This window comes from Pseudophryne corroboree, chromosome 2 (genome assembly GCF_028390025.1).
Source record: "Pseudophryne corroboree isolate aPseCor3 chromosome 2, aPseCor3.hap2, whole genome shotgun sequence".
Classification (NCBI taxonomy): domain Eukaryota; kingdom Metazoa; phylum Chordata; class Amphibia; order Anura; family Myobatrachidae; genus Pseudophryne; species Pseudophryne corroboree.
In genome coordinates this window covers 274,121,943-274,137,402 of record NC_086445.1, presented here as the reverse complement: position 1 = coordinate 274,137,402, position 15,460 = coordinate 274,121,943, and the positions used below count along the sequence as shown (strand labels likewise).

General features: G+C 43.4%; 1 protein-coding gene across 1 annotated transcript in view; it reads right to left on the bottom strand.

Moving 5' to 3' along the window:
* The window catches only part of ERICH6B (glutamate rich 6B), a 385,650-nt gene that overhangs the window by 178,642 nt on the left and 191,548 nt on the right, over window positions 1-15,460 (bottom strand). The window contains exons 7-8 of the mRNA XM_063952820.1: window positions 11,302-11,421; window positions 6,616-6,773 (exon numbers count right to left, since the gene is read on the bottom strand). Of these exons, the coding sequence (XP_063808890.1) occupies window positions 6,616-6,773; window positions 11,302-11,421 (278 nt within the window). The remainder of the gene's footprint in view (window positions 1-6,615; window positions 6,774-11,301; window positions 11,422-15,460) is intronic.

The following is a 15,460-nucleotide window of genomic DNA, read 5'->3' as shown; positions in this document are numbered from 1 at the left end:
CAGGTCCTGTCTTAGAGGAAGAGGCCACGGATCTTCTGTGAGCATCTCCTGCAATTCCGGGTACCAGGCCCTTCGTGGCCAATCTGGAACAATGAGAATTGTCCGAACTCCTCCTTTTCTTATTATTCTCAACACCTTTGGGATGAGAGGAAGAGGAGGAAAAACATATACTGAGTGGAACACCCACGGTGTCACTAGTGCGTCCACCGCTACCGCATGAGGGTCTCTTGACCTGGCGCAATACCTTTGCAGTTTTTTGTTTAGGTGGGACGCCATCATGTCTATCTGGGGCAGGCCCCACTGGCTCGTAATCTGTGTGAAGACTTCCTGATGAAGTCCCCACTCTCCCGGATGCAGGTCGTGCCTGCTGAGGAAGTCTGCTTCCCAGTTGTCCACTCCCGGAATGAACACTGCTGATAGGGCGCTTACATGGTTTTCCGCCCAGCGTAGAATCTTTGTGGCTTTCGCCATTGCCACTCTGCTCTTTGTGCCGCCCTGGCGGTTTACATGAGCTACTGCGGTGATGTTGTCTGACTGGATCAGAACTGGTAAGTCGCGAAGCAAAGTCTCCGCTTGATGAAGGGCATTGAATATGGCCCTTAGCTCCAGGACGTTGATGTGAAGACAAGTCTCCTGACTTGACCAAAGACCCTGGAAGTTCCTTCCTTGTGTGACTGCACCCCAACCTCGGAGGCTCGCGTCCGTGGTCACCAGGACCCAGTCCTGAATGCCGAATCTGCGGTCCTCTAGAAGGTGAGCACTCTGCAGCCACCACAGGAGAGACACCCTGGCCCTGGGGGACAGGGTGATCAACCGATGCATTTGTAGATGCGACCCAGACCATTTGTCCAGTAGGTCCCATTGGAAGGTCCGTGCATGGAACCTGCCGAATGGAATGGCCTCGTAAGATGCCACCATCTTTCCTAGGACTTGCGTGCAGTGATGCACTGACACCTGTTTTGGTTTCAATAGGTTCCTGACCAAAGTCACGAGTTCTTGAGCCTTTTCTATCGGCAGATACACCCTTTTCTGGTCCGTATCCAGAATCATGCCCAAGAAGGGTAGACGAGTCGTAGGAACCAGCTGCGACTTCGGGATATTGAGAATCCAGCCGTGTTGCTGTAACACCTTCAGTGAAAGTGACACGCTGTTCAGTAATTGTTCCCTTGATCTCGCTTTTATGAGGAGATCTTCCAAGTACGGGATAATTGTAACACCTTGCTGCGCAGGAGCACCATCATTTCCGCCATTACCTTGGTGAAAATTCTCGGGGCCGTGGAAAGCCCAAACGGCAACGTCTGAAATTGGTAATGACAATCCTGTACCGCAAATCTCAGGTACGCCTGATGAGGAGGATATATGGGAACATGAAGGCATGCATCCTTTATGTCCAGAGACACTATAAAATCTCCCCCTTCCAGGCTGGCGATGACCGCCCTGAGCGATTCCATCTTGAATTTGAACCTTTTCAAGTATAGGTTCAGGGATTTTAAATTTAAAATGGGTCTGACAGAACCGTCCGGTTTCGGGACCACAAACAGGGTTGAGTAATATCCCCTGCCCTGTTGAAGCGGGGGAACCTTGACCACCACCTGTTGAAGATACAATTTGTCGATTTCATTTAACACTATCTCCCGTTCTTGAGGAGACGTTGGCAGAGCCGATTTGAAAAACCAGCGAGGAGGCACCTCTTCGAATTCCAGTTTGTAACCTAGGGAAACAATTTCTATTGCCCAGGGATCCACCTGTGAGTGGGCCCAGATGTGGCTGAAAATTCGAAGACGTGCCCACACTGGGGCGGACTCCCTTAGTGGAGCCCCAGCGTCATGCGGTGGATTTTGCAGAGGCCGGGGTGGACTTCAGTTCCTGGGAACTAGCTGTGTTGTGCAGCTTTTTCCCTCTGCCCTTACCTCTGGCAAGAAAGGACGATCCACGGCTTTCTTGTTTCTATTTGATCGAAAGGACTGCATTTGATAATGCGGTGGTTTTTTAGGTTGTGAGGGAATATAAGGTAAAAAAATAGATTTGCCTGCCGTAGCAGTGGAGACCAGGTCCGAGAGACCTTCCCCAAACAATTCCTCACCCTTGTAAGGTAAAACCTCCATATGCCTTTTTGAGTCGGCATCACCTGTCCATTGTCGGGTCCAAAGGACTCTTCTAGCCGAGATCGACATAGCGTTGATTCTCGAACCCAATAGACCAATGTCTCTTTGTGCATCTCTCATATGTAAGACAGCATCTTTTATATGTCCTAGGGTAAATAGGATGGTATCCTTATCCAGGGTATCAAATTCCGCTGATAAGGTATCTGTCCATGCTGCTACAGCACTACACACCCATGCCGACGCAATAGCTGGTCTGAGTAAGGTACCTGAATGTGTATAAATGGACTTCAGGGTAACCTCCTGCTTGCGATCAGCAGGATCCCTGAGGGTAGCCGTATCTTGGGAAGGCAGTGCTACCTTTTTGGATAAGCGTGTCAAAGTTTTGTCCACCCTAGGGGATGATTCCCACCATATCCTGTCCGTTGGCGGGAAAGCATACGCCATACGAATCCTTTTGGGAATCTGCAGTTTCTTGTCTGGAGATTCCCAAGCTTTTTCACATAACTCGTTCAGCTCACGTGAGGGGGGAAATTTATCTCAGTTTTCTTTCCCTTATACATGTGTACCCGCGTGTCAGGGACAGGGGGTTCCTCTGTGATATGCAAAACATCTTTGATTGCAATAATCACATATCGAATACATTTAGCCACCTTTGGCTGTAATTTTGCATCATCATAATCGACACTGGAGTCAGAATCCGTGTCAACTATTTGGGATAGTGGGCGCTTTTGGAACCCCGAAGGTCCCTGCGACATAGGTACAGGCATGGGTTGACTCCCTGACTGTTCCCTAGCTTCAGCTTTATCCAATCTTTTGTGCAATAAATTTACATTGGCACTTAAAACATTCCACATATCCATCCAGTCAGGTGTCGGTGCCGGCGACACCACATTAATTTGCTCCTCCTCCTCCCTCGAAAAGCCTTCTACCTCAGACATGTCGACACACCACACACTCAGGGAACCCTCTTATCTGAGGACAGTTCCCCCACAAGGCCCTTAGGAGAGACAGAGAGAGAGAGTATGCCAGCACACACCCAGCGCTATAATAACCCAGGACAAAAACACAATATTTATGTTTACCCAGATAGCGCTTTTATACTCAATTCGCCAATTATGTGCCCCCCCCCCTCTACTTTAAAACCCTCTTCTCACCGTGATCTAAGCAGGGGAGAGTCCGGGGAGCTTTCTCTCGGCGGTGCTGTGGAGAAAAAATGTCGCTGGTGAGTGCTGAGGGAGAAGCCCCACCCCCTCGGCGGCGGGCTTCTGTCCCGCTCTAAAATACAAAACTTTGGTGGGGGCTCGTAGGTATATACAGTGGCCGGCTGTATATACCCATCTTTTGCCAGGAGAGGTTTATTTGCTGCCCAGGGCGCCCCCCCCCCCGCGCCCTGCACCCTTACAGTGACACAGTATGTGAGGTGAATGGGAGCAATGGCGCACAGCTGCAGTGCTTTGCGTTACCTCAGTGAAGAACATTGAAGTCTTCTGCCGCCTCTGATGTCTTCTAACTTCTCATACTCACGTGGCTTCTACCTTCAGCTCTGTGAGGAGGACGGCGCGGCTCCGGGACGGACGGCGAGGATAAGACCTGCGTACCGATCCCTCTGGAGCTAATGGTGTCCAGTAGCCTAAGAAGCAGAGCCTTTCAACTCACAGAAGTAGGTCTGCTTCTCTCCCCTCAGTCCCACGATGCAGGGAGTCTGTTGCCAGCAGGCTCCTTAAAAATAAAAAACCTAACAAAATACTTTCTGTCAGAAACTCAGGAGAGCCTCTGAAAAGCACCCAGTCTCCTCTGGGCACAGTAATAAACTGAGGTCTGGAGGAGGGGCATAGAGGGAGGAGCCAGTGCACACCCAAATCCTAAAGTCTTTCTTAAAGTGCCCATGTCTCCTGCGGAGCCCGTCTATCCCCATAGTCCTTACGGAGTCCCCAGAATCCTCTAGGACGTAAGAGAAACATTCAATATTTGCTGGGAAAGCTGTCATTTATACACAGTGTAGGCAGACACAGCACTGAACCAGTATCAGGTTATCAATTCCTAGGAATTAGTATGTAGCTGAGGCATCAAACCATATGGGAGTTCTACATTTTTAGATGAATGTACCCAAACTGCTAATAAGATTATTTGAAAATACTGTTATGCAAAATTCCAATGCCAACTGGTGGAAAAATACTGTGACACTCTTATGATGCCAGTGGTCCAAAAGGTGACTCTACATTGTCATATTATGGTCATTTTGCTGGGTATATATTTTTTATTCTATAGTGATTTTTTTGAGACCCTGAGGAATATTTTGATCAACTAAATAAAAAACAAATATGGACACTAAAATGGGGAATATCCCACCAACCCATTAACATACCATCCAGTTGGTTTTTGGGCATTCAGCTCTTATTAGGGAGGTGTGTGTGTGTGTGTGTGTGTGTGTCTGTGTGTGTGTGGGGGGGGGGGGGGGGGGGCAGTTGAGCCAGAGCATTTCCAGTCATACTAATGTATACGCCACAGTTTTGACTAAATACAGTATACAAAAAATGCAAAGATGTATTACAAATATCTTCTTTGTATTATTCTAATCGTGTTTATAGTCAAACTCTGGAGCAAAAAGTCTGAGGCGGGTGAGGCACTGCCTGCCCTGCCTACCTTTTCTGCACATCTTTGATCAAAACTCACCAAATTTCCAGCAGTATATACTTCTGCGCCTGTGTATAATGCCCACATGAACCCTTTGGCTCATATATGTGTGATGAATCTTGCTCTGGTACTAGTCAGTGACTCACCAGCTGCACTTCCTTGAGTTGAGGCTGTACCTGATGTATAGGCCGAAGCATGGGGAGGGGGCTCAGGCTTTCTAATATCTTGGGCTATTACCAAGCTTGCTTTCTAAATAGAAACTTAGAATGGTCCAGGGAGGATGAGGCAAAACAGTGGGTATGGATTGAGGAGCAGGCACTAGCCATCCCTATTCGCATTGCCTCATGAATCTCTATACTTCCCAAAACCTTGCACCCCACTATAGTTGCACCCTCCCATTCCCCCACGTCCATTATTAAATAAATTCCCACCCCCCACTGACAGTAGACTCACCCCTGACTGGTCTAAAATCTTAATAAAAGTAGCCCCCATCCACCCCCTCTCCCACCCCCACAGTACATATTTGCTCCCCCTGGGGTTTACTTCCCCACCCTCATTGTTATATGCCCCCTTCCCCAGAGCTCAGTGTAGCGTGTACAGGGGATACTGATAATCAGTCCCCCCCTGCTGAAGCTGATCTCTGCACACATAGAGATCAGCTAAAATGTGCTGGGAGAAGAATGAAGTTCCCCTCCCCACATTGTGCGCTCCAGAATGCTGGCCACATGGCATTTTGGGGCACGATTTCAGCTGTGATGTCGGCGCGAATCAGTCTGGCAACTTACACTATGCCGACAGCTTCCACAAATGCCTCAGACTAATGCGCTGAGGCATCTGTGGTAGCAGATAGCATGGTGCGTGTTTCCCGACTGATCCCTGAATGCAGAGACGGTGTTAGCCTAGTGGAGTATTTGTTTAAACCATGTGGTAACAAGCCTGCACCACTTTTAATTTGGTACAAATCATTAATAGCATTTGGTGCTTTTAGTAACCATTTCATAAAAAAATTATGCACTATGGGAGTATCCCCTGCTGCTGTCTTTACACATATTGCTAAAACCCGTGAGATTTCAGGATTTAATTGGAAAAGAGCGGAGCTGCGAGTCCTACACACATGGACTTTAATGCGATTGAAGGATAAAGTCTTATGGATTGTGGATTCTAATTTATGTGTGGGACTATTAATTATTTGGTAACATTTAGTTTGGAGCAATTAAGAGAGACTATGCATACCCTAAATAATTAATTTAGATATCTATATATGCATATCTATATATCTATACATACACATATATATATATATATATATATATTTTTATTTTATCTATCTATCTACAGTATATGTACACATATATATACACACTATATATACAGTATACTGTGTACTTATATATTTACTTATGTTTTCCTTTGGAATAATAGTGTACACCCCTGTCTTATACATTACGTATAGTTTTTTACTCACTACACCTGCTCATGTTACTTGATTTCTGTGCCCCCCCCTCCGTTTCCCTATGTTATAAATCCAATAAAGATATTTTGCACTAAAAAGTGAAAAATGGTAAGATAGATAGATAGACCTATGATAGATAGATACTGTAGATAGATAGATAGATAGATAGATAGACAGACAGACAGACAGACAGACAGACAGACAGACAGACAGACAGATAGATAGATAGATAGATAGATAGATAGATAGGTAGATAGATAGCAAACAGTGAACAAGTACTGGCAACTATTGTTTCAAATGTGTACACAGGATCCTTGTCAAGACGTATTAAAATAACAAAAATTGATGTGTGTGTGTGATCTGTTTTTCTCTCTACTAGCTGCAGTCATATAATTAATTCTCAGTTCTTTTTTTAATACTTACTCTTCTCTTAGTCCATGCTGAGCTTTCATCTCATTAGACATTTCAGGTAGCTGTATTTCAGCCTTGTTCTTTTCCTCAGCATCCTCTGGTGTATATAGCTCAATGCTATTCATGATGAGAAATTGAAAAAGTTCTTGGTTTTTCACACAGCAAAATAGCTGGAGGTAAAAAATACAAATGTTTACATCTGTAACAACCACATATTAAAATGAACATCATGGCAACAGACAAAGTATAATGTGTTCCACTGTGTAAAATGCAGCTATGAAAACTACAAGACGATTATCACATCAATAACACTTTGCTTAGAAATTAACCAATACACTCTTGACTGTGAAATGCTCTATGTGAAAGGCATAGGTAAGGCAATAACATCATAGTATAAAGAGTGAGATATAAGCATTTGGAAACAATAAGCTCTATTAATGATTAGATACATTTCCTCTATGGAAACAGTGAGAAATGGAAAGTGGAAACAGTTCTGGAGATGGTCAGCATATTTCTACTGACTACATGTAAATAGACGTCTACATTACAGGTCATTAATGAGATAGCTGTAAGTCAATGTTGATACATGCAATTACTGACTCGGAATCTCACCTAGTGACAGCCTGTTCAACCTCTTTGTATGAAGAGACCTACTCACTTGCTGATTTGGCCAATTTTATCAATGGTCGATTTTTCATCAACGATTTTTTTACATATACACTGAGCGATTTTTCTGGCCGATTTGGATGATATGACACTACATTACATCGATATCATCCAAATTGGCTTGCAGGTATAAACGATGATAGAAAATCGATGAATGGCTGCGGGGACGCGCATTGTTCAATGTTGATACATCCACACTGACCGATATGAATGATTTATCATTCATTTTTTAATTATATCGTTCATATCGTCCATCATTATCGCCAAGCGTGCAGGGGCCCTTAATACTGATGAGCCACAAGCCATGTGTAGTAACCTGTCTTTAATCTTTGTACCCTGGTAGATCATGTTCTAAATGCTCCATGGGCAAACAAATGATCTAAAGGGCTATTAAGTATTTATTGTTTATATTGTTTATAGTTCTAGGGCAGGAAGAGATGTGAATTACTAAATAGTGTTTTTAAAGTGCTGCATAACAAGTGTGCACTATATTACAGGTAATAAATAAAATAAAATAAATATCCACATCAAGATCTCCACATTAATGTACCTTAATGATGTGGAAACCACACATTAAAAATTAACTGGAAAACAAAAAATGAAAAACTGAGATGCTTGGTACCTAGCGACTGTTCTGGGAATATACTATGCCATCCTTATCCAACTCCAAGACTTTCCAGGAATTGCCCAAATTTGTGAGAGTCCTTCCAACCCCTGAGAGTGTGTGCAACCTTTCTGCCTCCCCGCACTTCTCCGGAGAAGAGGGTGAGTGTGTGGTGATGTGATTCAGTACGAATCTTATTATCGCTGCTCTGCCACAAGCAACACACTGTAATGCAGGGAAAAGCAGCATAGCACTGTGGGGGCAGGACTGTGATTACACAACTTGCTGCGCCACGCCCACCTGAACCTTGTCATCACAGAGCTCTGCCACAAAAAGTTGGTAAGTAAGACCTATACTGCATGGTGGTTTGCTTGAATTTATTTTATAGGTAAAATGTAAAACGTAAATAGCAACATCCAGCTGTCATCCAAGATAGTTCTAATTCTCATCACATGACCTTTCTGGCAAAAGGTACAACCTAATTATAATTACTCCAACCAGACATAACTATGTTGTGTAATTTGAAGTCCCTCATATATATGAATATCTCAGCAAAAATTCTAATTCATTCACTGTACACTGACCATGAGACACAGGAGACTGCTTGACCAATGGAGCATCCAATAGTGAATGGCAAGTATAGTCCTTAGAGACATTTCCTGTCAGTTGAACGACTGGTATGTTTTGTCCTAATGGTCACCAAGCTTGTCACCAGAACCCAAGGGAGGCACAGGTTATGTAGTTTAAAACCACAAAACAAAGTAAAGTATAATAGAGTAAAATTACAAAGATGGTAGTGATTTATCACTAACCCTCCCGGCGCTAATAGACAATGAATAATATGATATAATATTTAACAAAAGCTGCAAGTGGTAGGGAGTTACTGGAAAAACTCCCTAATACTTGTATTAAGCAAAAAGGAAGAAAAGTGTAACCATTGTGCTAGTAAAATCTTATAAAGATTTTTATATATAAAAAGATCTTTAGTAAATCTTCAATAAAACTTTAACAAGAGATTACTCTGTTTGGAGTTTTTATGTGCTCTCCACCTATGAAGACTCAGGAGACCTGTGCTTTCCACAAAACAATTTATTAAGACAATACAAACAATGAAATAAAAATAAATATGTTTTGTGCCTGTTTATTACTGCTCTATTACTGCATGATTATTTAAAGGGGACAAAGCAGATTTATTATAAACAGGTACAAAACATATTTTACATTCTTATATGTGTATTTTTACGTTTTGTTTTTTATTTCCTTGTTTGTATTGTCTTAATAAATTGTTCTGTGGAAAGCACAGGTCTCATGAGTCTTCATACGTGGAGAACAATTAAAAACTCCAAACAGATGAATATCTTATTGAAGTTTTATTGAAGATTTACTAAAGATCTTTTTATATACCAAAATCTTTATAAGATTATACTAGTGCAGTGGTTACACTTTATAGAGGACACGGTAATATTAAACATCTACACATACAAATGTAAAATTACTTTTCTTAGTTTAAAGTACATTAAGGTGTATGCATATTAAATATAATATATATATATATATATATATATATATAAATTAGATTATTGTATTTGCAGTGTGAGTGAATCTAACAACAGAGTACTGCTGTAACCATTTCTTTGACCTACCACCTTGATGGAGTCTGCAAGAAGAAATATCGGTGGGTGATGGAAATGGATCGGAATAAGCTGCCAGTTCAAAGATATTCTGAGTTGTTACCTAAAGGTTGCTTAAAGGTCTACTACATGTAAATGGCTTATATAGCATTTTTAAAAGATACTAATATCATTCACTTAGAAAATAAATACTGAATTGCAGGCACTTACATGAATTTAAATTAAACAGAAATTAAATTGATATTGGTATGAAACCGAGATGGGCATGGAGCTTTCTTCACACAGGCTGTCCAATTGAAGGGCACTGCACAAAGGGGTGTGGTTCATCAAATCGACAGTGTCTAGGTCGACAATGTTTAGGTCGACCACTATAGGTCGACAGTCACTAGGTCGACATGGATGGAAGGTCGACAGGGTTTCTAGGTCGACATGTGCTAGGTCGACAGGTCTAAAGGTCGACATAAGGATTTTTTTTTTTTGGTGTCGTTTTCTTCGTAGAGTGACCGGGATCCCAAATTAGTGCACCGCGTCCCCTCGCATGGCTCGCTTCGCTCGCCATGCTTCGGGCATGGTGCCTTCGCTCCGCTACCGCTTCGCTCGGCACACTTTACCGTTCCAATCGTAGTCCACGTGGATCGTTAAGTATGAAAAAATTCAAAAAAAGAAAAAAAATGTGAAAAACTCATGTCAACCTTTAGACCTGTCGACCTAGCACATGTCGACCTAGAAACCCTGTCGACCTTCCATCCATGTCGACCTAGTGACTGTCGACCTATAGTGGTCGACCTAAACATTGTCGACCTAGACACTGTCGATCTTCAGACCGGATCCCGCACAAAGCCCCTTAGACACCTTTTTTAGTATATGGCTAATTACTTTACAGGGCACATAATAACACTATCCTTGTTGGCTGTTAGAAGTTTACCAGGATGTTCTTTTAAATCATTGTCCTTTTAGATTTGAGTCCCAATTTGAAGAATAGAAAGAATTACTGTGACAGATAAAACTAACCACAATAAGACCTCCAGAGCAGCACAGAAAAAACTCACACAGAAAGTGACGTGAATAATAAATAATAAGCTTGTTATAGGCTGCTATCAGTGGGCAGCAAGCAAAGATATTAAAATATTAAGGATTCTATTCAGTACATATTGCAGATTATGCTAAAAAGCATAATCTGCAATCCGTTCTGTAGCATGCTAGGGGCCACCCATTGCAGGGCAAGGCCACCCAGCATGCTAACTCCCGCCCCGTGGCTGCGATCGCAATCAGATGGCGATCACAGCAATTGTGGACATCCCGCTGTGGCCATAGCTAGGGTGCATAACTGCATATGCAGGCGGTCCGCTGCCTTTTTTCCCCCATCAAAGCGACTGCGTGTTACGTCATGCAGCCACCCCGAAAACGCAGCCAAACGCCCCGCAACACCAGCCACTGTCATTCAAAGTGTGATCATATCCTTCAAGGGAGGCAATCCCACTTTGATTGTGTGCACATGCGCCATGTGCCAAAAATCGATCAATTGTGATTTTCGGTACATTGCGTACCGAGTTGAATAACCCCCTAAATCAGATTACATTAAAGCAGAAATTATGGCTATTAAATAGTTACTTTTTCCACAAAAGGTTATCTCACAATGCAACTTGCCTCTCCTGCCCACTTTTCCACCCTACAAACCAATGTTTTTTGGATCTCCAAATTCATGTGTTCTTCAATACAATAGTTATTTTTCAGTTGTACAAATGATAGTGATTTAAATACAGAGTTGCTGGAACCTATAAAATTCTGCTCAATTACCGTTTCACCAGGTTCTGAAACAATCTGTTCTACTGATGGAATTGTTTTTTTAGGCATGTGGCAGAATTCGCAGACTACTTCACCTTGCAGAGGAGGATCATCTTCAAAATATAAAGGATTCTAAAACAAAGAGAAAATACAAAAGAAGCTGTTGATTTCCATACTTCTGTGCAGGTTAATAAAACAATACACATACCTTGGGAAAAACGGACCATCTGCAAAGAGCAAAGTGTGTCCCCTCATGAAAACTTAACATCCACCTTTAATGTTTTTGGTTTTAATACAATGCGATTTCTTTCTGCAGTTTAATTACAATCACAAAATCCAGAGTTTTTATTTTGCTTTTAGAAAATCGTAATATCATTGTTCAGAGCAGTAATAAATGGAAATTATCTGCCTTTTCCCACTAGGAAACTAGGTTTTCAGTAAATGACATAGGTGATCATTCCGAGTTGTTCGCTCATTGCCAATTTTCGCTATGCTGCGATTTGCTGCTAAATGCGCATGCGCATGGTATGCAGCGCGCATGCACTTAGTTATTTTACTAAAAACTTAGCAGTTTTGCTGTGGCTTCAGCGGCGCTTTTCATTCGCACTGCTGATCGTGAATGATTGACAGGAAAGGGGCATTTCTGGGTGGTAACTGAGTGTTTTCCGGGAGTGTGCTAAAAAACGCAGGTGTGTCAGGGAAAAACGCAGGAGTGTCTGGAGAAATGGGGGAGTGGCTGGCCGAACGCAGGGCGTGTTTGTGACGTCAAACCAGGAACTAAACGGACTGAGCTGATCGCAATCTGTGAGTAGGTCTGGAGCTACTCTGAAACTGCAAAGAATTATTTAGTAGCAGTTCTGCTAATCTTTCGTTCGCTATTCTGCTAAGCTAAGATACACTCCCAGAGGGCGGCGGCCTAGCGTGTGCAATGCTGCTAAAAGCAGCTAGCGAGCGAACAACTCGGAATGAGGGCCATAGGGCCCTAATTCAGATCTGATCACTGGGCTGCGTTTTTTGCGGTATCTGGATGATAGATAGACAGTGTCTAGTTAGACAGTCAATAGATAGACACCATATGTTAGACAGACTTTAGGTCGGCAAGGTCAGAAGCTCGACATGAAAAAGGTAGACAGTACAAAAGGTCGACAGGGTTAAAAGGCTGACATGATCAAAAGGTTGACATGAAAATGGTTGACATAAAAAAGGTAGATACAGGTTTTTTTTAATTTTACATGTTTTTGGACTATTTCATAACTTCTGTATCCATGTTAACATAGAGTAGGCAATTAACCTTGTGGCGAGCGCAGCGAGCCACCGAGCCTGAAGCATGGCAAGCGAAGCGAGCGTCGCGAGGGTATGCCTTTCTACAATTGGGGGTCCCAGATGACAAAACTACCCACATAAACCACAAAAATGCAAAAAAAAGGTGTCTACCATTTTTGTGTCGACCATTTTCATGTTGACCTTTTGACCCTGTCGACCTTCATGTCGACCTTTTGACCCTGTCAACCTAATGTCTGTCTAACATAACTTACTCTTCCTGTGCGATGGAAGTCTGCTGCTCAGGGACGGAGCTGACGACAGACACCCTCCCTGAAAAAGCTTGAGCCCGCCTGGGTTTTTCCGGCCACTCCCAGAAAATGGTCAGTTGACACCCACAAATGGCCTCTTCCTGCAAACGGCCTCTTCCGCCGAAGCCCGTTGCAGCCGTGCAACATGCTGGCGCAGTGCGGTGCATATGCATGCACAGTTCAGATCTAATCGCCCGCTGTGCAAAAAATGCACAGCAGTGATCACATCTGAATTACCCCCACAGTTTGATAGATATGTGACCAAGCCAAACCTAGTAAAACACATCCTTTTCAGGTCTTTACTGATTGAGCACTGATGGGACCACTCAACTAAACGCTAACCTCAGCAGCACCAACTACAACTGATTCCCTGCACTATCAATTGACACCAAGGACTTATCTCGCACCAGTACTAGCCTCCCTCTGTCATCACAAGCAGGAGAAACTAGAGAAGCGTGATTGAAGGGTTTATATTGATATGGGTTTGTTATTTTTAGAGATGAGCAGGTTCAGAGATCCGAACCCCCTGAAAATCCCATTCTGACCAAGGCTTGGGACTTCCTGCCAGACTTGGAAATCAGAACAAGGCAAAACGTCAAAACGTGCTGTCGGATTCTCACAGGTTTTGGATTCCATATAAACAGCCGCGCGTCGCCGCCATTTTCACTTCGGACTTGGAGAGTGAGGGAGAGAGACCTCTGTCTCGCTGTGGGGGGTGGCGTCGCGTGGGGTTAGTGTGTGCTCTGTAGGGGTGCTGCTGCAGTCATTGTGGTGTACCTGTGCTGTGATAGGGGTGGTGTCCTGGCTGTCTGGGCTGTCACTGGTGTTTGATGTGCTATACGGGTGCTGCATCTGTACATGGGTGTAGCTGTCCTCCTGCATGCTGTAAAACATAGGGGTGCAGCTGTTAAAATAACATTACACTGGCCCTGTATGCTGTAATAATTCAGGGGTGCAGTTGTTAAAAATTAAAAGCATACTGCTCCTGTATGCTGTAAAATATAGGAGTAATGCTGTTAAAATAACATTACACTTGCCCTGTATGCTGTAAAAATTCAAGGGTGCAGTTGTTAAAAATTAAAAGCACACCACTCCTGTATGCTGTAAAATATAGAGGTGATGCTGTTAAAATAATATTACACTGGCCCTGTTTGCTGTAAAGATTCAGGGGTCCAGTTCAAGTAAAAGCACACTGGTCCCGTATGCTGTAAGAACACAGGGGTGCTGTTAAAATAAGGGGCATTGTTCTGTGTGCTGTAATAATAAAGGGGTGCTGTCCTGTGAAATGGAGAACAACAATTTGGAGGAAAAATAGTGGAAGATCAGGAACCACTTCCAGTTCCTAGTACTAGTGCTGAAGCTGCTGCTGTTGCCACCAGTCATGACATTGACGATGCAATTCCATCAACGTCGTCTGCTAAGTCTGATGCCCAATGTCATAGAGGGCATGTAAAATCCAAGAAACAAAAATTAATAATCAGAAAAAAGAAAAGAAACGATCTGATGAGAAACGTAAAATTGGCAATATGCCATTTACGACACTAAGTGGCATGGAAAGGCTAAGGCCTTGGCCTATGTTCATGACTGGTGGCTCATATTCTCATGAGGATGAAAGCCCTCCTCCCTCTCGAAAAATTTTAAAAAATTAAGCTTGTTAAAGCACAGGAAAAAACAACTGTGCATTCAGAGATATCCCAAATCCCCAAGGAAAGTCCAAGTGTGTACGTGGTTGCGATGTCTAGGCCTGACCTTCCCAAGACTGTAAGGAAAGAGGAGGCTCCTACCACCATTTGCACGCCCCCTGCAAGTGATGGGAAGAGCACTGCCAGTCCAGTTGCTGATATTGAGATTGAGGATGTCACTGTAGACGTACACCAGGATGAGGAGGATATTGGTGTAGCTGGTGCAGAGAAGGAAGTTGACGATGAGGATTCTGATGGTGATGTGGTTTGTTTGAATAAGGCACCAGTGGAGACAGTTGTTATCCGTGGGATGTGAAAGCCCATTGTCATGCCTGGGCAAAATACCAAAAAAGCCACCTCATCGGTGTGGAATTATTTCTCCACAAATTCGGAGAACAGGTGTCAAGACATGTGTTGCCTTTGTCAATCTGTAATAAGTAGGGGTAAGGATGTTAACCACCTAGGAACATCCTCCCTTATATGTCACCTGCAGCACATTAATCAGAAGTCATTGTCAAGTTCAGAAACTTTGGGTAAGAGTGTAACTCCCTCAACATCAATTTCCTTCTCAGTGAGGAATGTCAGTAGTCCTGCAGGCCATGTCACTGGCATGACTGATGAGTCCTCTCCTAACCGGAATCCTCTGGAGGATCCTTGAGTGGTCTTCCTACTGCTGCCGCTGCTGCTGTTGTTGCTGCTGGGAGTCGATCGTCATCCCAGAGGGGAAGTCAGAAGACCACTTGTACTACTTCAACTAAGCAATTGACTGTCCAACAGTCCTTTGAGAGGAAGATGAAATATGATAGCAGTCACCCTGTTGCAAAGCAGATTACTGAGGCCATAACAACTATGCTAGTGTTAGATGTGCATCCGGTATCCGCCATTAGTGCAGTGGGATTTAGACAGTTGATGGACGTA